The sequence below is a fragment of the Tyto alba genome, unplaced genomic scaffold (assembly GCF_018691265.1).
Source record: "Tyto alba isolate M040663 unplaced genomic scaffold, T.alba_DEE_v4.0 Super-Scaffold_20000042, whole genome shotgun sequence".
In the NCBI taxonomy this organism is placed as follows: Eukaryota; Metazoa; Chordata; class Aves; order Strigiformes; family Tytonidae; genus Tyto; species Tyto alba.
The window spans coordinates 8917505-8939065 of NW_024881293.1; the positions used below are offsets into that span (position 1 = coordinate 8917505).

Here is a 21561-nt window from a genome sequence, read left to right on the forward strand (position 1 = left end):
CTGTATCTATTTATATCTACAGTTATGTATAAATATATAAAAGTTACCAATACATATGTATGTGTGTCTGTGTATATATACACACATACAGATCTATATACCTATATATCCATACAGAGATACAGATACATAGATATATCTACATATGCATGTGTGTATATATACATAATTAAATTACAAATCTATATGCGTCTATGTATATACACACACAAATACATGTGTATATACACCTATGTAAATACAGATCTAAACATCCATACCTACACATATATACCTATGCCTGTTATACACACCCTTAAATACTTACATATGTACATAAGTATATAAGTATATATACACAAGCACACATGTACTGAAATTACAAATCCATTATAAACACACATGTATAAAAATATACAGATGTGTGTGTATATATACACACCCCTGCACAGATCCAGCTGTGCCCAAATACCTACACCTTTAGCTGTACCTATATAGTGATACCTATTTATGTGTGCTTACATAGATATATATGCACACACATATATCTAAAACAATTCTATGTACACCTACACATGTGTGTGCACACATATAGATACACATCCTCATACAGCTGTAGGGGTATATACATGCATGTATGTAGATGATGCAGATATAGGTACATATATGTCCATATATATGCACCCATGTAAAAATCTCAGCATAGATCTACACACACACATGTATGTCTGTCCGTGTGTCTGTGTGTGCAGCAAGAGCTGGGGTGGGGGGGAGCTGCCATGTCTGTGTGTGCGTTTACACACGCATGTATGTGTGTATACGCGTGTGTGTGTATGTGTGTGCACACGTGTGTGTGTGGGCCGTGAGCGCAGGCGGTGCCGCCGCCCCCCCCCCGCGCCCCCCCAGCCGCTCGCCCCGCCAGGCCGTGCCGGCTCCTTCCGAAAGGATTTATTAAAACACAGAGAACAGAACCCGGGACACACGCAGCACGAAGTGAATGCGGGGGCGTCGCTCACAGCTGCCGGCGGCCGCGGCGCGGTCAGTGTCCCCGCGCTCACCGGTGTCCCCGTCCCAGCCCTGGCCGGCCCCCCCTCCACCCTGTGCCCCACACCCGGAGCGCCGGGACCCCCCCCCAGCCCAGTGCCGGGCTCCCCACGGCAGCGCTGGCGCGGGGCTGGGCAGGGAGGCGGCAGCGGGGCTGGCAGCAGGCATGCACTTGCTCAAACACCACGAGGACGCAGAAACGGACCGTACAGGGAAGCACAGGAGCGGGAGCCGGCTCAGCCCCGGCCGGGCACCCACCAGCCTCCCGCCCCGCGCCAATAAAACCAGACATAAACACCGTGACTCTACCTCCCTTCTCCGCTCAGCCCACCTTGCCCAGACAAACTCTTCAAGTCTTCAAGAAGAAAGTGCAAAAAAATGTACACGGAAATGAACCCCCACCCAGTCCCGGGCGCTCCAGCGACGGCGGGGGCTCGCATCGGTTGAAGCACACTTGAAGTGGGAGAGCCCGGCAGCAGCTCGTCGCTGCGCTTCCCCCGCTTCCTCCAGCGACGCGGCGGCTTTCGGCTGGGGGGGGCCGCTGCAAGGAGAGGGGGGAGCTGCCCGTCAGCCAGGCTACCGGCCCTCCCCCGTGCCAAATGCAGGGCAGGGGGAGTGCGCTGACCCCCGCCCCGGGCAGGGGCAGCCAACCCAGGGGCTTGGGGCAGGATCCTGCTCCCACTGCGGGTGCCAGAGCTGCGGGCCACATCCAGACACCAGTGCTGGGGGAGGCAGCGCAGAGCGGAGCCCTGGTACAGCTCCCCCCCAGCGCATTCCCACAAGGCCCTGGTGAACGCAACGGGGCGAGCGGCGTGAGCCCTTACCTCAGCTGGAACCGGGAGCCACGGGGGCAAATCATGGGGACGGCTAAATATCTGTGAGGAGAGAGGGGAAACGCTGGGCTTGCCCGCCAGGCTCTGCCGATGCTCCCGGCCTACCCAAATCCTCCGCCGTGAATTTCTCTGCCTGGGAGCATCCGCTCGAAATCCCGACCTACCGGTCACGTACGGTCCCAGAGGCATCTGACTGTAGTTGACAATCCCGCCCGGCCCGGGACCTCGGAAATTTGGCCCGAAGTTGTTGTTGTAGATCTGGGAGGAACCGAAGGAGCCCTGGGCAGGTAAGGAGGGAGAAGAGCCGCTGACCTGCAGCCCCGGCCCCGCCAGCCCCGGCCCGGGGCTCCGTCCCCGTCCCCGCTGACCTGCTGCACAGCGGGGTCCCCGCCGCGGGTGGCCAGGCGGCTGAGGATGCTCCGCTCCGACATCTGCAGCCGGGCGGCCACGGGCGGGATGCGGGACAGCATGGAGGGCAGGCGCGTCACGTCGGCCTTCATGTCGCTCAGCAGCTCCTCGAGCTGGTTCAGCACTGCGAGCAGAGCGAGGCGGCGCTCAGGCCGGGGTGGGGGGAACCCAGTGGACCCCCCGGAAGAGGCGGCACCTCCCAGCCCCAGGGATGGGTGAGCTCCAGCAGCCGGGAGCCGATGGCAAAGGGCACCGCAGACCCACCGCCGGCTGCACCAGCAGCGTGCCGCTTCCCAGTGCCCTCGCCAGCAAAGTGAGCTGGGGAGGAGCAGGCAGCTCCTGGCCAAGGGAATGCGAGATGGGGACACTGGGCATCCATCCCTTCCTGGCCCCCCGCTGCCGGCACGCACCCTTGTGCAGGACGGCGTTCGCAGGCTTGTTCCCAGCCAGGGACTCTTTGGAGAGGTGCTGGTGGCTCTCGGCAAGGCACTCCACTTCAGCCAGACGGGCGTTCAAGGCCATGGCCGGGTGACTGGGGTCTTGGGTCATGTTGAGGTACGCAGCCCTCCGCAGCTGCTCCTCGATCACCAGGGCCTGCTCCAGCAACTGGGGGGTACAGGAAGGGAAGGATTCAGGACCAGACCCTGCTCCAGTGTAAACCAGTACCGCTCCGAAGGCCCCAGTGCCCACGCGGATCATGACAGCAGGGCCTCAGTCTCAGCCCTGCCACACACCCCACTGGCCTCGCTCCCAAAAACTCCTGAGGAACAGGCTGAGCCCTTATGTTTTCTTATCCCATTCAGGCTCTGAGCATCCACCAGCCCTGACCTGTGCACCTCACGGCACAGCCCGTGAGCACCCTGGGACCAAGCCCCGGCTGCCAGGCACCTGCTCTCCTCCAGTGACCACGAGCCCCTCGCAAAGCCCACCGCTGCTCCCTGCTCCGCTCCCAGAAGGCACTGGCGGGCTCCCCGCCAGTTTCGGGGCACCGCTCTGGTCCCCCCCACCAGTAAGGACTCACCAGCCCTAGACCTGCAACTCGCCTTGAACCGCCGGGCAAGGAACTTGTTCTTCATCTCGAGGTAGTTCCCCTTATGTATCTCCGACTTGAAGGGCTCGTTCAGGATCACGTAGCGCGGGTCGTTCTGGATGTCCTGCCAGCGGGCATAGCCGTGACTGGTGCGGAGGGGGCGTCAAGGGAAGAACCAGCCAGCTGACAGCATGCCCACCGCCTCACCAGCCCCCCCTCCCTGCTTGTCACCGTGCCGTCACCCCAGCTCCCGCGCCCTGCAGAGGCCATCCTTGCCTCCCTGCCTCCCGATGGCGGGGGACGCGCTCCCACCCGGCCAAAGGGTACGTGACAATTCCTGCCAACAGCCAGTAGTCGTGTCGGCGGTGCCAGATGTCATAGATCTTGCCGGAGGAGATGGCAGCCCTCTCCTCGTTCTGCCACAGCGTGTGCAGCTCTGCGGAAGCGGAAGCGAGGAGCCTGGTCAGGCAGCGGGACCTCGTGCAGTGCATGAGGCAGGGCCAGCAGTGAAACCTCCCGGGTGGCCACAGGCACGGCACAAAACCGAGACAGCCCACGTGAGGCGAGGCCTCGCCCCGCCTGCAGCCTCTTCCCGCACAGAAGCAGCCAACGCCCCGTCTCCTGCTCTCACCTGTAAAGCCACCGTCAGCAATGTTGAACATGAATCGGAAGTTCATGTTTCTGTCGTCCTTCTTCCCGTCCTCCTCTTCCTCTTTGTCACCATTTTGCTGAGCCTCGCTTTGCTCCTTCTCTTCCACCTTGGCGTCCTCTGCTTGGCAAACACAAGAAACGGCGCCTGTTTAATGATGCTCTGACCGGTGCCCTCCTTGCCGCTGCCAGAGGAACTCCCCCTGAAGCCACTGTCGGAGGAGCCACCGGCCCGCGTGCTGCTCCACAGCAGCCGACCACCCGCCTCTTCCAGCGGGTCCGACCGTTCACACGGCCGGTGCAGGCCGTGCCCACCACAACGGCAGCTTCTTCTCGCTCGCGGCTCCCCGGCATCGCCGGAAGGCAAGCCCCAGCCGCTGCAGGTGCCGACGGCCGTCCCCCCCCCCACACACGCTCCCTCACCCCCATGCCAGGCCCCAGCCTTGCTTTGGACGCCCTCCGCACTGCTTCCCACCCCAAAGCCTCCTTCTGCCTCACCTGCTCTGACTTCTCTGTCCTCCCCTTTCCCTGGGCTGCTGTTCAACTCTGGCTTCTCCGAAGGCTTCTCTTTCTCTTGAATCCCCTCATCTGCAGAAGGGAACGGGACATGAGAAAAGCTCGACCTGCAAAATGCTTTTCAGGGAACAACTTATTGTCTGGGTAGACTTTCAGCACTTTCAAGTGATTATATTGTTTGTACATTCCAAGGCGTTCAAAAAACTTCAAACAGAGTATTCTTCTGCATTTTATCATGAGAACTTATTTAGTTTTCCCTCTTCCTTGAGACGTCTGGAAGAACATATTGCTGGGTGCAGAAAATGCCCCCCCAAAATGAGAATTTTTCATCATTTACAACCTGGAACCGTTACTTTTTCAGGAATTTCTGCAGGACCTTGTGACATTCAGGCTTCCCACAGTGACATGGAGAAGAGAGAGACCCGAGCGAGGAGCCTCCCACCAGGAGCACCGGCACAGCCGCGGCTGGTCCGGTGTGCGCCCCGGTCCCCACACGAATCCAGCCGTAGAACTTCTCCAGCACAAACCGACGCCACTGCTGGGTGCCGCAGCCCCGCAGAAGCCGCAGCCATGGCCCAAAGGGGAGCCCACGCGTGGGGATCACGTTCCTCCGAGCCACAGAGACTCGCCTTTCACCAGGGGCTCGGGAGAAGGCTCAGCCTTTTCACTCTCCTCTTGCTTCTCTTCCCTCGGTTTCTCTTTGCCATCACAGTTTTCCGGGGGCTCTTCGCTTTCCACCTTCTCTGCGCTCGCAGGCACCTTAACGCAAAGCACCCACACCAGATCAGCCCAGCCCTGCCCCTTCCTTGGGGAGCACTCCAAGCTCCCGGTCAGGAGAAGGCTTCCCAGAGGAGATGATGAACAAAACCACCCTACCTGGCTGTCAGACACCTTCCTGCACTTCTGCTCCACTTGGTCCTTCTCCTCCTGGAACCCGAGCTGCATTTCTGTTTTGTCTGTAGCAACAGCAAATCAAGGAAGGTACTGAACGGGCCACGCACGCTGCCAGGGCAGGCAGATACCTGCGAGAGCTTCTGGTGGCTTGGCCCTCCTCCCTTCCCAAGGCAGAGCAAAGCCCCCCGCCCCGGGAAGCCTCAGGCTCACCCACCCACAAGGGCCACGGGTCCCGTGGGCATATGTGCTGGGCTGGCCGGGACAGGGGTGTTGGGATCTGAAGACACAATCTCACTGGACTTCTTGCTCTCCGGGCCCTCGAGAATCAGATCCGGGGTGCTGTACTTGCCGTTGACATGCTCAAACTCCTGCACCTGGGGCAGACACGCACCATCAAGTCAAACACAGCGGAGACATTTCCAGCCCAGCGCGTTCAGGCTGCTTCACCCGCAGATGATTCACACCAGGGTCACTACACCCATCCTGCCAGGGATGTCTGACACTACAGCTGAGAGCCAACAAGTCTCCAGCGCGATTTCTCTTTTTTGCCAGCCAGACTATTAAATACTTGCTCGTCCCATGTCCCTCCCAAGGGCAAGAAGCGGAGGGTTTGTAAGGCACTTTGCATTACTATCACCTATACGTTTATGACAAAAACAGATGTGCACGGAGCCTGGGAGATTCAGCAGGGGATGCCAGGCAAGAGGCATCCAGCAGTCAGGGAAACCCACAAGTCTCCAGAACGTACCTGAAATGTCGTATTTAAGATTTTACTCACCCACCTTCTTCCTTACTAGTGACATGACGCCTATGCGAGTCAGGACGTGCTGGCGTGACAGCCCTTCCCGGGGAACACCGTCTGCGAAGGTTTCGGCACCATCCGCCCCGGGTTCACACAGATGCCTCATGAAGAGAGACACGTACGCCCTGCGGAAGGAAAGCCAGACCTCAGGGTCCAGCTTGGCCCATGGTCATGCTGCTGAGCCAAGCACCCACCCTGCCTGCTCTCACCCGTGGGCCGGGGCAGAGCCTCACACCCAGACTAAGATTTAGCCTGTGCTCAAGAGAACGACAGCAGCCCTCAAATGGAACAGGCGCTGTCTCCCCAAAAAGAAAGCCCGGTGGGAGTGTGCAGGCAGCTGGCTTTGTCACAGCACAGCCTCTGCCTCGCCCAGGGGAGCGCGGCAGAGATGGCAACACAAGGGGGTGATCAGTTTGTCCTGAATGAGCGAGCCGAGCGCTTCACTGAGATCAACCGGAGCCCAGGACAGACTTCGCCGGGCCCCCCCCCTACCTGAACTCCTTCTCGCTCTTCCCTCGCAGGTCCCGGACCAGCCAGTGAGAGTTGAAGGCGTCCTGGGGCGGCATGCCCCAGCGCATGATGGCGTTCAGGAAAGCCTTGCGCTGCCGGGCGTTGAAGCCAAGAACCTGCGGGGAGCCGCGGCATTGCCGGGATCACAACGTGGGCTGGGGAGCGTGTGGCACCCCGGAGCCTGGCAGCTGTCACGGCTGTGCTGGACCGGGACTGGTGCGCGGGTGCCTCGGCACGGAGCAGCCCAGGCACAACCATATCTCGTGCTCTGTCCGAGGCTGACACTCACCTCAATGTTCCCCCCAACTCTTGCCAGCAAAGGAGGGAGAGGCTTGTCCCGGTCGCTCTTCAGCTGCCTCCGGGATTGTCTTCTGCCACCTAGAGTCACGCAGCCACAGGGAAGGACGGGCTCAGGTCACGAGCAAGGACGGCCAAAGTGCTCAGGAGCCCCAAGCTGCCTGCGCTCCCTCCGGAGGGAAGCAGAACCCAGGCAGAGCAGCAGCCCGGGCTGCAGAATCCCTCCCGCCCAGCCCCTGGCCTCCCCGAGCCGGGATACCTGCTCCTCCAGCCGTCCCCGTCCTCCTGCCGCGAGGACCAGACCGAGGGCTGGCAGCGGCCAGCGAAGGAAACAGCCGGTCACCTCCCCTGCCCCTCCTCACCTGGCAGCCCAGCGGGGACACCTCCCCGAGCGCGGGCCCAGAAGCGCGCCAGTCCCTCCAACCCAGGTGTTTCTGCTGCACCCGAGCGCCAGGGGCTTCCCACAGAGCAAAATCCCGTGGAGTATCAAACGCATTAACTCACTCTGACCTTCTGGCCTCTCTTCAAAGTCTTCATCCTCATCCTCGGAGCCAATGGAGTACTCTGACTGGTTGTCAGAGAGCTCGTCCTGCCACTCTGCAGACCGCAAGGGAGGCCAGGTTAGAAGAGTGCCCGAGCAGCGGGACCCTGCCCAGGAGGGACATGCAGGACCGGCGTGAGCCTGCCCGTGGCTGCATCCGCTGCCAGGCAGCGAGGGGAGGACACAACAAGCAGGAAATCGCGTTCTCAGGTTTTCCAAAATTAGCATTCTCCTATACAGAAAAAAACCAATTTGAAAGATTTTGCCCACAGATGCGTTTTTTTCCTAAATTCTTCCACCAAAAACACCATTTACAGACCACAAAATAAAAAGAAAAAAAATCTTTGAAGAATTTCTATCCTGGAAAGTTTAGGAATCTGAGAAGTACAGAGCCACGCAGCCTACCAAACTGCAGGGAAACACCAAGCAACGGCTCAGCCCGCGTGTCCCTGGGGGCACCTGCTTGTGCAGCTCTCCAGCGCCAGCCCAGCCCCAACCCAGCCAGGAGCCGAGCAGCCGCAGCCGTACCCTGGTCCTCCTGCGAGGCGTCGTTGTAGTTGACCTGCTTGCGGATTCTCTTCCCTTTCCCCAAGTTCCTGGCCAGATCTTCCTGCTGCTGCTCATAGTGGTGCCGCAGCAGCTTCTCCCAGTAGTCGGGGTCCACATTCTCCTCTTGCTTGATGATCTCACGTTCCACCTCCTCCTGCAAACCAAGGCAAGAGGCTTGAAATCGGGCAGCCACAGACCTGCCCGCATCTCGCCGCAGCCTGTCCTCTAATGAAACCTGGCCACTGGCTGGGATTTGGCTCCCGGGTCTTTGCCCAAACATACTGACCTCGGTGCGGGGTTGTCAAAGGGCCGAGACAATCTCCCACCCAGAAAGAGCCCCTCCGAACACTGCCATCCACCCCGCCCTGCAGTGCCCGCGCTCACGTCGAGGGGAAAGCCACAGATCTGCAGAGACCTCCCAGAGCAGCAGCCTACGGTCGGCCTCGCCAGCAGATGAAGGAAATAAGTCAGGCAGCTAGTGGGAAAGCAGCCGGCGGCAGCAGCACCATGCCCGCTCCCTGTCTGCAGGGAAAGGGCCTTCAGAAGGACAGACGGCGCCTGCGGGTGCTTTGATGGAAACGAGGTCCTGTGCCAACAGCGAGTGACAGGGCCTGGCTTGCACGGGACAGACAACTGAGCTTCCTCTGCCTCAGCCCGGCCTGTCAGCCCCGGGACCCCCAGCGCCGGGACAGCCTCCAGCACCCGCGGATGGAGAGCAGGGAGGAGCCCTACCCCACGCCGAAACACTCGCCAGAACAGGAAAGGGAGCAGAGGAAACAGAGACGTACAAAGAGGTGCGATCGTAAGACATGATACTAATCACATTACCACACCGTCCTCTTCTCTCACAACATACTGGGCCACTTTAAAGGAGCTGAGATACTCGTTCATGTTCTGCAGCTCCGTGTCATCAGTCGCGTCCTGGTTTCGGTCCAGAAGTTTGGAGATGGCAGCATCGTCGTAGTGGATCACGCTGCTGTCATCCACGTCCTTATTGTCACCTGGAGAGCAGAGCGAGGGGAACAGAAGCACAAATCACTGTCGGAGGCAGCCTGCTCCCGGAGCCAAGTGAGCTCAGGTTGGGTGCAAGGCCAGGGAAGGGGACAGGCCACCCCAACAAGGTGGGGCTACACACCCGGTGGGGTGCCACCGTGCTTTTTTTTCACACCGGGAGTCACTGCACCCCCCTTGGTTGACAGCGTGTCAGAGAAAGGGGTGACAGCATCTGGCATGGCGATCCGCTGCCCCTGAGACACCATGCCTGTGGGCGTAAGAAGAGGAGAACGAGCCCAGCCGCTCAGGCAGGGCCTCGCCTCGCGCGGAGCATCCCCAGCTCCTTCCCGACCGCACCTTCCACATCATCCTTGAAGAGCTCTTCTGTCCCAAACTTGAGGATGTCGTCCAGCTCTTGCTTGGTCATGGAGCCCGACTTGGAGCCGAGCCCCGGGCGGACCACCAGATGGGTGAGCATCATCTTCCTTTTGGCCACCTGGGTGATGCGCTCTTCAACGGAGGCTCTGGTCACGAAGCGGTAGATCATCACCTTCTTGTTCTGCCCGATGCGGTGAGCTCTGCTGAACGCCTGCGGGCAGAGGACGAAGCTGTCAGGGGCGGCACTGAGCCGGCTCGTGGCCAGTCCTGAGCTAGGGTCTGCCCTGGGCTTTTGGAAACGCAAGTGGAAGCTCCCCAGAAGAGGAGGGGACACCCGGTTGTGAACAAGCAGCAGGAGAAAGCGAGAAGCCCACAGAAGAGAGCTGGTTTTACGTGCTGGGTCTCTCCCATGCCGCAGACAGGCCAGGGTGAGGCTGGTGGATGCAGGAAGGGGGCTCCTGAGCAGAAATGTGCCTCATAAATCCTGTAGAAAGGGTCGGCAGCTCTCGAGAGAGGAGACTGACACCCCTGCCCATGGTGTGCGAACAGAAGGCAGAGCCACACACGTACTCACTACACAGGAAGGAAAAAGAAAAGCCAGAAACCTGGATGTCATTGTGGGGATTCCAGTCAGAATCATAAATAATGACTGTGTCGGCTGTAGCAAGGTTTATGCCCAGACCGCCGGCGCGGGTAGAGAGGAGAAAGCAGAACTGCTGAGCACCAGGAGCTGAGAAAGACAAACCCACAGGTGGCAAACGGTGAGACAGAAAGGAGCACAGCTTACGTAGAAAGGTGCAGTACCGCGCTTCAGGGATAAAACAGTGGGAGCTGTCAGTCTAAGCCACCGGGCAACAGGCAGGGAAGGCAAGGAGTGAAAATACATCGTTCCCTGGGAACCCATCACTGGAGGAAATGCAGCTCCAGAGCCGAAGGGGAAGCGCTGCTGTCTACCGAGGCCTTGAAGGGAAACGCTGGAGTCCCTCAAACTAGGCGGCCTGCCGTTGGCACGCTCAGGGTTCGTTGTGGGACGCAACTCAAGGGCTTAACGACGCGGTACGAGCTGGACCTGCCACGCACAGGCAACCCCCCCGCGCCTGTCCTGCGGGCGAGCAGGGGCTCTGGGGCACGGCCAGCCCGCCCCACCGCCGGCCGCGCTCGGCGAATCCGCCCCGCACCCTCTCCTCGGCGAGGCAGAAACGCGAGTACCGTTAAACCTGTCTATGGCCTCCTGGCGCAGGCCGCCGGTGATGCCCCCGTCTATCCGCTCGTACTTGTAGCCTTCGTACTCCAGGAAATCCTCCAGCAAGTCCAGCATCTTCGTCATCTGCGGGCCAAGGCGACCCTGGCACGAGCGGCTCCGCACGGCCCGGCCCGGCCCCCCCCCAGGACCTGCCGCAGCCCAGAGGCCGAGGTGGCGGCACCGCCAACGGCAGAGCGTGGCCAACGGGCAACTGCCAGAGCCGCGACACCCGCGTCTCGTCTTCCAGAGGCGGCTCTGCCGGCCCCGAGGGGGAGCACTATTACTTTATCTCCTCTTTATCCATAGATAAAAGAGGTTTTAAACATTACAGGCACTCCCTCAGGAGCGAGCTGGGACGCAGCCCATCTTCCTGACTGCCACAGCTGCCTCGCTATCTGGGGGATAAGCTGCCACCAGCTCTCCCACCTACCTCTATCTGTTCCTAGCGCAAAATTCTCATACAGAACAAAAAAAAAAAAAAAAAAACAAACCTTAAAAATGTATTTATTATTAACCCTCCCCAACACTGACCTGGGAGAAGATCAGAACTCTGTGGCCTCCATCCCGTAACTTCTTCAGCATCTTTTGGAGCAGCATCAGTTTCCCAGAAGATTTGACCAACGAATTCCCATCGTAGGATCCGTTGGGCAGCACTGGGGCCTCCTGTGAAGGCATCCTGGTTAGCTTCTTCGAGGACAACGCTCATTAACTTCACAGAGAAATTCACATGTATTTCAAAGACAAAATCCTTGTATGAAACCACTTGCATGAAAACCCACACCATTAACCAAAGCAAGATCATGGAAACAGCCCCCACCGATGGCTTACACACAATATTTTGAGAAATGTCTTCATGGTGCAAATACAGTTGACGTACCACCGCCGCCACAGGAAAGAGGTACGGGTGATTGCAGCACTTCTTCAGGTCCATCATGATGTTGAGCAGCGAGACCTGGTTCCCACCACCCTTCGAATTCAGGGCTTCAAAATTCCTCGTCAATATGAATTTGTAGTACTTCCTGCAGGAACAGGGATGGGACAGACACCCATGTTAATTCAGCCAGATGCGGGACTGGCATAAACAGGACAGCACGGAACTAAACCCCACTTGTGCCAATGAAGCTTCAAAAGGGACATTTGGACATTTTTAGAAGAGGCAGCTCCACACCCTCAGCCCAGGGCCGGGTTTATTCAATTGCTCTGCGGACATCACAGCCCCTGTAAGCGGGATGGACTCAGGGGCACAGCGCCTAGGAACGCTCCCCGCTGCTGGGTATAAACCGAGCCTTGTCCCACCGTGCTGGGAAGACGCGCCATGCCCTTCCCTGGAAGTCCCCAGTCTCGGCAGAAGATGCTGCTGAAGCTGAACAAGTCAGCCCGAAACAAACAGAACTGAGCAGCATCCCCGGGGGCAGCAGCAAGGCTCCAGGCTGACGCCAGGCGAGCTGGCAGCACAGGCTGGTGCCCCAGTGCCAAGAACTGAAGAAGGGGGTTCAGCTCCGGCTTTCTCTGTGTCCCCCAGAACTAGCAGAGCCACGCTGACAGCCTGCCAGGCATCAAACGCTTCCCGCTGAGCAGCCAGGACTGCGCGGAGCCCAATTTAGCCAGACTGAACGTGCTCCCTGGTGAGGCATAAAGCACTCCAGCTCTTCCCGCAGCAGGCTTGAGGACAGCGGGGTGTCTGTGACCTGCCGAACCCCGCTGACGCCCCGCTGTGCTGCAGATGAGGAGGGGTGAGAGAAGCCAGCCACCCCGGGGGAGCTGCACTGGAATTACTCACTTCTGCATCTGGCTCAGCTCCACTCTCACAATCAGCTCCGTCTTGGCCGGCATGTTCTTGAACACATCCGCCTTGAGCCGCCGCAGCATGTGGGGACCCAGCAGATCATGGAGCTTTTTGATCTGGTCCTCCTTGGAGATGTCTGCAAACTCCTCCAGGAACCCCTCCAGGTTACTGTGAAAGCAGCCAGAACCGCACAGTGCTGAGCCAGAACAGGGCAGGCGAGGGCAAGGATATCTCTTTCTTTATGGCTTCAAAACAAGGGCAGAGCTCTCATGGTATACGATAAGGTAACTCCCCTGTGCCTATATCTGAGCAGAGCAAAAGCCAGACGAAGGAGCCACACTGGTGGCTGAGGAGAAATTTGCAGTAAATGCACTAATATGAGGTCTGAACGTGCTCTCCAAAGTACCTCTGGCTCCTCAGAGGAAGGGAAGAGAAGCCAGGTTTCAGTTCCTCACTCACAAATCTCCTGACTGATAGCAAGGCAATAGCTACACACAGGACCCAAAAGGTAGCAGTCCACAGGAATAAAGGTGGAATACATAAAATGTGCATGCAGCCACGGGGGCGATGCGCTTTGCCATCTGCCTGCCGGCACAGGGCAGTGACACCGGCACAGCAGTAACTGGATCCAGGCACCCCCACACAGGCAGGAGCCCTGGAAAACCGGAAAACCTCCGCCAAGCCATCGCGCTGGGCAGGTCCCGGCTGCTCTCCCTTTCTGGAGGGGGGAACCAGTGCAACTTACTTAAACCTCTCGGGCGTCAGGAAATTGAGCAGGTGGAAGAGCTCTTCCAAGTTGTTCTGGAGCGGGGTCCCAGTGAGCAGCAGCTTATAGTCGATCTTGTAGCTATTTAATACTCTAAAGAACTGGGAAAAGAAATGAGGTTAGGTGAAAAGAGCCCCGAGGGGCTGATTAGTCATCTGGGGACTCTGCAGCTTGCACACACAGAGACGCAGCAGTGACCTCTCCCCTCCACTGCGCACACAGAGCCAGACTGCAGCTTGCACGTCCTGCTCCGAGCCGTCCCCACTGAGCACAGGCAGCAATCCTGAACGCCCTTGGGTCACAGCGCCAGCTGCCTCCTGCGCCAGGACTGTGTGAAGGCCCCAGGGGTTGCAGACTGCATTAAGCCTCAGGTAAAGGGGAGAGGGAGGAGAAGGATCAATACCCTTCCACAACAGCCCATCAAAGGACTGCCAGGCAGGCAGCCAGGCTGCCACCTCCTCCACTGCTGAAGGGCTTTTAATGCCAGAGAGAGTAAATCCACGGGAACGCGGGTCCCAGGCAGAGCACTGTGAGGTGAAGACGTCTTTCAGCTCCCAGGGAGGAGAGCACAGAGCAGACCACCAGTGCTGGGGTGTCGTATCTTTGTGGCACCAGCCACGCCATAAAAATCGCTCACAAACATCTGCTACCTACTTTGGACTGGTTGTTCTTCAGCCTGTGCGCTTCATCCACCACCAGACAGGCCCACTCGATGGAGCCCAGCACCGCCTGGTCAATAGTGATCAGCTCGTAGGAGGTGAGCAGGACATGGAACTTGATCTGGGCTTCCTTCTGGAGGAGCAGAGGGAGAGAACAGCCAGGGTAAGAGGGCAGGGAATGGGACGGCCTCCACCTTTCCTGCTGCTGTACGTGACCCAAGGAGAAAAGGGGGGGCTGCCTGCACTGCACTGCAGAGCACCAGCCGCAGGGCCGAGGCACGAGTTGTGCCAGCAGAAAACCCACACCCATCTGAACGTTAGAACCAAGCCAGGGACTACAGGAACAGAAAAGGGTCTCACAGAAATCTTCAGAGCTCATCACAAATCTCCTGCATCCATAAACAGTGCCAGCTCCCCTCTCTGGAGAACAGCTGGTTAGGGACCTAACCAGACTCCCTCTCCAGGTCAAATTCTGCTCTCTCGCCTTCTTACTTATGATTAAAGCACTGGGTAGGGCACAGACTTAGCTCCCACCTTCATCCGGAAAACCTTCTTTCCACTCCGGATGGCGTTGTCTTCAAAAGAAAACTCATTTTCCCGGATGACTGACCGGCTTTCTTTGTCCCCCGTGTAGGTCACAACATAGAAGTCAGGTGCCCACATCTCAAACTCGCGCTCCCAGTTGATGATGGTGGAGAGAGGGGCACTGACCAGATACGGCCCTTTTGAGTGGCCCTGCTCGGGGAGACAAAGTCCAAACTGTTCTCCCTGCACCAAGCAGCTCTCAGCCACCTCAGGGACTGCTGGATGCTCCACTCACCTCCTTGTACAGGGAATACAAGAACACAATAGTCTGCACAGTCTTCCCCAGCCCCATCTCATCGGCCAGGATTGTATCCGTCCCTTGGGCCCAGGAAAATCTCAGCCAGTTCAGCCCTTCCAGCTGGTAAGGATGGAGCGTGCCTCCCGTGGCATCGATGTACCACGGCTGCTTGTCAAACTTCACCGTAGGCTGAAAAGAGAGACACACGACGCAAAGCAATGAGAACCAACTCCCCATCCTTTCTCTGCAGCCAAGCGCATCCCTCTTTAGCCTTGTGACACTGAACAAAAAGGACGCAGGCACGGACCCCAGCACAGCCCAGCCCTCGGGCTCCTCACAGCGAAACCATCCTGGAGCTTTCAATGAAAAAGAACAGGGTCCCCAAAGGAACTAGAGGAGAAAAACGTAGCAGGATGGGGGACCAGACAGACCTCCCTCTCTCTGGGCTCACACACCTTCACACTGCCACTGCCGTTCTTACTCACGTCCACGAGAGGCGTTTCTGGAGGCTTTTCCAGCTTCTCCTCTTTCAGCTTTTTCCCTTTCTTGTTCAGCTTCTTCAGAGGGCGCGTGTCTTCCCCCAGCATCAGCTCCCTGCAACAGCCACTGCGCATCAATGGAAGGCAGGAGGGCACTCCTCTCCCAGTCCCCAGGCCAATGGACAGACACCCCTCTGAAACTCCACTGCCTCTTCCCCACGGGAGCTTTTCTGGCCCAGTTAGCACAGCCACTCATGGAGTGTTAATTTGCCCCTCCCAACAGTCCACACAACATTACCCAAAATGAAGAAGAGCAATCTCATCAGAATATTGTGTTTTTTCCCCAAAACAGACAGGCAGCAGTAAGAGCAGGAAGACCAGGAATATTTCGGCAGCATAAACGTAGGGGAAGGGGAGCACGGGCTGGAAAAGAACAGGCTGCAGGATGTCCCAGCAGCCCTGCAGTGGCATTTCAGGAGGCCCAGCTCTCCGCAAGCGCTTGGCCACCGCTCTCTGAAGAGAGGTCCCCGCTAGCAGTGCCAGCATGTTCGAAATGGGGACACCCACAAGCCCCCCATCGTCCCAAACGCCTGCGCAGGCTGCCCCAGCTCTGCCTGGCTCTCCCAGGCTGCGGTCCCACCACCCGGCCAGCTCCTACCTGTGGTTCCAGTAGAGGTGTTTGAGGTTTTCGTAGTAGGGGATGTCTATCTCGTCGATCTCCCAGGTGCACTGGTCGTACGGCAGGTCTTTCCACTTGATCAGGTAATGGATGTCTCCCTTTTTGTCAAAGCTGTAGCACAGGGCACAAAAAGCCTGTCAGTGACATGACGCTCGGCCCCTGGGAAGCAGCTAGCCACCTGCAAACCTGGATGCTTCATCCTCTGCCTTTACCTACAGACCACAACATCCAGGCAGGGGTAGAAAAACATAAAGTATCAACACTTTCCAACAGAAATGCCTATTAATCTGCTGTGTGTGTTAAATCATTAAGCTTTAAAGGCTGCTCTTCCATTCCACTGAACAACTTCCTTTTCCTGTTTTACCAGGACTGGATGAATACCAGCACTTACCCTCTTTCTCCTGCAGCATTCACCGCTCTATCAAGTTTTCCTTACACTGAAAAATGAATAAACACACTGCCGAGTCTGATTATACGCCTACAGGGAAAAAACCCTTGCCTTATTAGCAGACAATGTAAAGCTTGCATGAAAATTAGCCAGGCAGCTCAATTTATTTTCCGCCAAGCAGCCTTCAAGCAGAGTTGCTGCTTGAAATTTCAAGTTGCTACTTGAAATGTAGAAATTCTATAAAAATTTTTCTCTAGCTGCTCAGTGTGAAAAAACCATCTGCACAGCACATTTCATATGCAGGAAATTTCTTCCATGGAAAAAAAAGGCAAATGTCAAGGCTTCGTAAGGGAGTCAGGCACCTGCTCCGAGTCCCCTCCTCGGGCACCGTCCCTGTCAGCACCCGGGGAGGGCAGTGGGAATAACGGACCTCCCGGGTACGCGCAGAGCACAGATCCCTGCTGGTACCTCACCCTCAATCGTGGGCACAGAGCGACTGTGCCGTTTCTGAGAGGAACAAACGAGCTAGATGGAAACGGGCCGCGGTTCCAAAGCAGCTTAGGTGAGCAGCAGCAGCTGCAGGGCAGTCGATGGAAGTGAGACCTGTCACTGGGTTGCAGCACAAACTTACAGAATGATTAGGCTGCAACAGGGACCCAAACATGTCTGGGAAGAGCGGAACAACTGTGCATCCACCTCTGGGAAAATTTACTGTCGCTGTTTTTAACGTGCAATGTAGCAGAAATTAAAATAAGGAAGGCATCGATTCCCTTCTGGCTTTGGCTTCATCTCAGGAGCAAACCTCCAAGGTGACAGAGACCTTGAAACAAGCCAGCAGCTGAAATCCCACCAGTCCAAGATTTTAGCTTTGCAAAAGGACAGGAGGAACTTCCCAGTTCCAGCAGGGAAAACTCAGCTGAGCCCAGAAATCCCGCAGCAGGCAGTCCCAGAGGCACATCTAACCGTGTAAAGTGTCCGTGTGGGAGCTGCACCCGAAGGGAAAACCCACAGAGAGCACAGACCTGCTGCCCAAAGCTTCATCAGCAGAACTCGCAGGGGCCCCGGGGAGCACGGCAGGGCTCGCCCCTGCCATTTCCCTCCCTGGCTTGCAGCGGCATCGCTCAGCGCCAGCGCTACCCGGGGCTCAGGCACCCTGGCACGCCGTTCCCGTGGCCCGTCCACGCCCCGCACCACTCCTCACCTGTGGTTCAGGATGCGGTGGATCATCATCCACTCAGGCTTGATGCCGTAGCGGTAGAACCGCTCCTCCATCTTGGCGTACTGGGGGTCTTTGTTCTTCCGCTTCTCCCTCTGGCTGTCCTCATCCCCAGAGCCGTAGTCGAAGGCCGGCGGCTCATCCATGTCGTTCTTCCGTTGGTAGTTGCGGTACATGACGGTGTGGTAGAGCTCCAGCTGCGGCAGGAGGAAGCCACGCTCAGCCCGCGGGCCGGGAGGCAGCGGGACGGGCAGGGGTGGCACCACCACAGTGCTGCCGCGCCAGCTCACCTGCAGCTCCTTGACCCAGGAGCAGTGCCAGTAGGAGAGGCCTGCCCACTTCACGAAGAACTCGCGCTCCGGGATCCCCTCCAGCACCTTGGGCGGGGGCAGAGCCAGCTCCGCGTCCGGCAGCACGGGCGGGAGCGGGGCGGCCGGCGGCTCCTTCCAGGCCCAGTGCAGGATGCGCTGGACTTTGCCCTTCAAGGGAGGGCACTGGGGATAAAAAAGCAAACGGGGAAGAGCACAGAGCTTAAGGGGAGCCCCTGTCAGGGACTGCAGGGAGGAGGGCGGAAGGGGTCTGGCAATGCCCAGCGGACGGCAGCTGTGCAGGCGCGGCAGGGAGAGCACAGCCAGGGCCCCGGGGAGCGTGCTGGCACAGCCTGTGCCAAAAGCTGCTGCCAGAGCGACAGCGCAGGGCGCAGAGCGACCGTGGATCCGGCCCCGGCTGTGGGGAGCCAAGAGTGGCAGACGGGGTGACCTGAACGGCCCCAGCCCCTGGCTGCACTGGGCAGCAGGCTCCACACACAGCCACCCCTCTGCCATTTCGAGGAGGCGGGACGGTCACGCCAGGCGTGCCTGAGAAGTGTCTGTGACACCGCTGAATCCCCCGCGGGGAGACGGGTCTTGCCACTGGGAAACAAAAACCCCTCTACACAGGCCACGCATCAGACGGGGCTTGGCATCCCGTCCAACGGCCGGCCGGGAAGCCGCCAGCCAGCAGAGCCCTGCCGGGCCCTGGGGTGCACATGGCCGGCAGTGCTGCTCCCCGGGGGAGGGGGTCTGTGGCGGGGGGCATGGGGAGAGGGCGCGAGGGACACCCGCTCCCGGGCCAGGCAGGTGCGGGAGCAGGGACGGGGCGAGGAATGTTGGTAACACTCACTGTACAGCGAGGGCAGAGCCATTCACCGTTTGGTATTTCTGGCAGCGGCGGGTTCAGGCAGTGGAGGTGGTAGGACGACGGGCAGGTGTCGCAGCACAGCAGCTCCCCACCGTCCTTACAGACCCGACAGAACTCCATGTGGTCGTCCTCCTCCTCCTCGCCACCTTCCTCTTCCTCCTCCTCCTCCTCCTTCGGCTCCCACTGGATGCCCTCCTTCTCCTGGGGGAGCAGAGCCAGCGTAACGCCGAGGGTTTCCGTCGCCCGTCCGCCCGCCCCCACGGGGCCCCGACCCCACTCACGCAGTGGGGGCAGCTCCACTTGCCCTCGGGGGCCTTCTCCAGCTCGGGGTCCAGGCAGACGAGGTGGTAGGCGCGCGGACAAGTGTCGCACAGGATGATCTCCCCGCCCTGCTGGCACACCTCGCAGTAGTCCTGGTGGTCCGTCTCATAGCCATCCCCTTCTTCGACTGCAAGCAAGGGACAGGCACGCAGTCAGAGGGAGGCAGAGCTGCCTGCTCTCCTGGGAGGGAACGGGACACTTGCTCCTCTACAATACAGTTAAGGAAATAAGGAAAGTGTTTCGCCTCGGACCCCTTCTGTCCCCCTACCTCTCTGTCCCTCAGCACCACAGTTCATCTTTGCACACAGCATCATCTCACCTCTGTCTCTCTTTCTCTCTCCACACTGTATCATCCTTTGGTTCCTTCAGGCTCTCAATGGAGAATGCCAGAACCTGGAGAGGTTGCAAGGGAGGCCAGTCAGAGAAACCTCCCCAGGTACCACCACCACCAACTGCAAACGCACCATGCAAGGGTGACACGGCCGAGGAGGAGGACTCCTCTCCTGGGACTACTCTGCTCTTCCTGGGTGCTCACTGGTGCAGAGGCAGGAGCTCTCTCAACTCGGCGCGGACAGGAAGAGGAAGGAAGGGACAAGGTCTTGCAAGCGCCCAAATGGCTCATCTCGATTCCCAGCTCTGCCACAAACTCCCGGCATGGACCTCCAACCTTCTGCTCCTCCAACACGAGGGCCCTCATACGGCAGCAAGCCAGAAGGAGAAGCAAAGCCCTTCACACCCAAGTCATGGAGCCAGCCCTGCCTCGTCAACCGACGGTGAGGCCAGCCAGCATCGCACCCTAACTGACCCCCAGCCCAGAAGCCGTCCTTCCATTTCTTGGAAGTAAAAACCTGTCAGCAAAGCTAAGAAGCCAAAGGACGCGCCTGGATCTGAAGCATCTCATCCCGAATGAGGACACAAGGAAAAAAGCAGCACAAGTCCTGCAGCAGCACAGGAGGCAGAGCCGGTGTGGGAAGCTGGGCAAAGCAGCACCGGGAAGCCGGGCAGAGTGGCACCGGGCCCCAGCACTCCCCGTCGGTGCTCGGAGCTGGAGCAGGGCTTGGAACACCTCAGTGCCAGGGGAACTGCTCTCAATAGCAGCACGGGGATGGAGGTGCCATCACATGGAATCCACCTGCAGCCCTCCGCAAGGGAAGGGATGAAGGAACACGCACACAAACACGGCCACGCAGCCGCTGGGAGACCCCGACAGATGCTCTCCACCGTGCTTCCCTTTTCCAACATCCTACCACAGATCTACCGCCTGCCCATTTCACGCAGACAAAAAGTCCCTTGTCTCAATGCCTTCTCGCCCGCAGCCTGCCCCACTCCGCTGGGAGCTTGCCACAAGCCACGTCTCCCCTGGGACTGCTCCTCAGAAAATCACTTCCCTGGAAGCCCCACAGGTTCTGGATCTTTGCTGCTAGCAGACAAATCCTGGCGGGATCCAACGTGCAGGCAGGGTGCCAGCTGCCCACAACGCACCCCGGTGCCCAAAGCGCAGGCAGGGTGCTGGGGCGGGCTGCCCAGCGCTGCGAGCAGGCAGCGGGACGGGGCCGGCGGGCTCTGCGGCACCGCGGCAGGGCAGAGCACCGCGACCACGGCTCTACCGAAGCAACCCTGACACAGAGCTGGCTCGGGGGCACCGGAGCCTTGGTCGGTGGCTGATGGCTGGAGAGAGGCCCGGAGGGAAAGCTGACTGCGGATCGAGGGAAAAGCCCTGCTGGCAGGCTGCTCTGCCACCACCGGCACAGCGGGGGTGAGCCAGTGCCCCGCGGTCGGACCCGCTCGCTGCCTTCTGGCAGGCACGAGCCCACCAGCAGCAGGGCCCACACAGCAAGGAAGCACCTCGCACTCCACACACACGGACAAGCACGAGCACATCCGCTCCCACCGAGCCAGCGCCAGACACAGCCTGGAGCTGCAAAGGCCGGGAAAGCACCATCTGACGAGGGAAATCCAAACAGAACAGGAACAGAGTACAAAGGATGGCCTACTCCTCTTTTTCTTTCTCCTCCTCTTCCCTCTCTTCCCCAGGCCAGCCGAGCACTCGGAGCGCACTGAGGAGCTGTTGATGCTGGCACTGTCGAAGTCGGATTCCTCCCGCTCTTCCTCTTCGCTCTGCAGAGGAGAAAACCAAAGCGCATACAGTCCAACTGCTGGCATCCCAGCAGTCACTCCCCAAGAACGTCGCTCGGCAGCAGAGCAAACCCCAAAGACCCACATAAACCCACGGGGGAGCATCGACCAGCGGCTGAGCTCCTTGGGGCACCCTCCCTTCCACATGAGCAGACTCTCCAGAGCCGCCGGGACGGTGGCAGGCAAGCACCTGGCACCGACAGACAGGGTTCCCAGGAGCGGGTCACAAGGCATTAGAAGCGGGGAAATCTCCTCTGTCAGAGCCGTGTCCCAGCCAGGCAATCCGTAAGCGCAGATCTGGACCGTCACTGCAGCCTGAAGGCACCTACCGCGCGCTGCTCAGCACCGCACAGGGACGCCTGGTCCAGTTCACAGCACCATCAACGTGCAATCGCCGAGCAAATCTCAGAGCACATTTAAAACACATAAATCGGCGTGTCAGCTCCCTGACAAAAGGTGGGCTC

At 58.8% G+C, this 21561-nt stretch overlaps 1 protein-coding gene across 7 annotated transcripts in view; it reads right to left on the minus strand.

Annotated features, from left to right (window-relative positions):
- Positions 1-912: 912 nt before the first annotated feature.
- CHD5 (chromodomain helicase DNA binding protein 5) overlaps positions 913-21561 on the minus strand; it is a 30404-nt gene continuing 9755 nt past the window's right edge. For 2 of the 7 annotated variants that reach the window (XM_042794841.1, XM_042794837.1), the window contains exons 7-42: positions 20956-21079; positions 18922-19088; positions 18623-18841; positions 17752-17955; positions 17447-17658; positions 15837-15968; positions 15185-15293; positions 14697-14888; positions 14411-14611; positions 13872-14009; positions 13197-13318; positions 12446-12619; positions 11543-11684; positions 11197-11328; positions 10632-10749; positions 10028-10152; positions 9402-9633; positions 9187-9312; positions 8880-9052; positions 8031-8205; positions 7466-7558; positions 6954-7042; positions 6647-6780; positions 6135-6279; positions 5567-5726; positions 5335-5414; positions 5088-5217; positions 4441-4530; positions 3926-4066; positions 3622-3730; positions 3308-3440; positions 2675-2870; positions 2225-2388; positions 2021-2135; positions 1848-1898; positions 913-1564 (exon numbers count right to left, since the gene is read on the minus strand). In XM_042794841.1, coding sequence (XP_042650775.1) covers positions 1891-1898; positions 2021-2135; positions 2225-2388; positions 2675-2870; positions 3308-3440; positions 3622-3730; positions 3926-4066; positions 4441-4530; positions 5088-5217; positions 5335-5414; positions 5567-5726; positions 6135-6279; positions 6647-6780; positions 6954-7042; positions 7466-7558; positions 8031-8205; positions 8880-9052; positions 9187-9312; positions 9402-9633; positions 10028-10152; positions 10632-10749; positions 11197-11328; positions 11543-11684; positions 12446-12619; positions 13197-13318; positions 13872-14009; positions 14411-14611; positions 14697-14888; positions 15185-15293; positions 15837-15968; positions 17447-17658; positions 17752-17955; positions 18623-18841; positions 18922-19088; positions 20956-21079 — 5004 coding nt within the window. In that variant the 3' untranslated portion in view covers positions 913-1564; positions 1848-1890. Of the gene's footprint in view, positions 1565-1847; positions 1899-2020; positions 2136-2224; positions 2389-2674; positions 2871-3307; positions 3441-3621; positions 3731-3925; positions 4067-4440; positions 4531-5087; positions 5218-5334; positions 5415-5566; positions 5727-6134; positions 6280-6646; positions 6781-6953; positions 7043-7465; positions 7559-8030; positions 8206-8879; positions 9053-9186; positions 9313-9401; positions 9634-10027; positions 10153-10631; positions 10750-11196; positions 11329-11542; positions 11685-12445; positions 12620-13196; positions 13319-13871; positions 14010-14410; positions 14612-14696; positions 14889-15184; positions 15294-15836; positions 15969-17446; positions 17659-17751; positions 17956-18622; positions 18842-18921; positions 19089-19280; positions 19355-20955; positions 21080-21561 lie in introns of those variants that run through there. The other 5 variants (XM_042794845.1, XM_042794842.1, XM_042794840.1 and 2 more) reach the window with 5 other exon arrangements.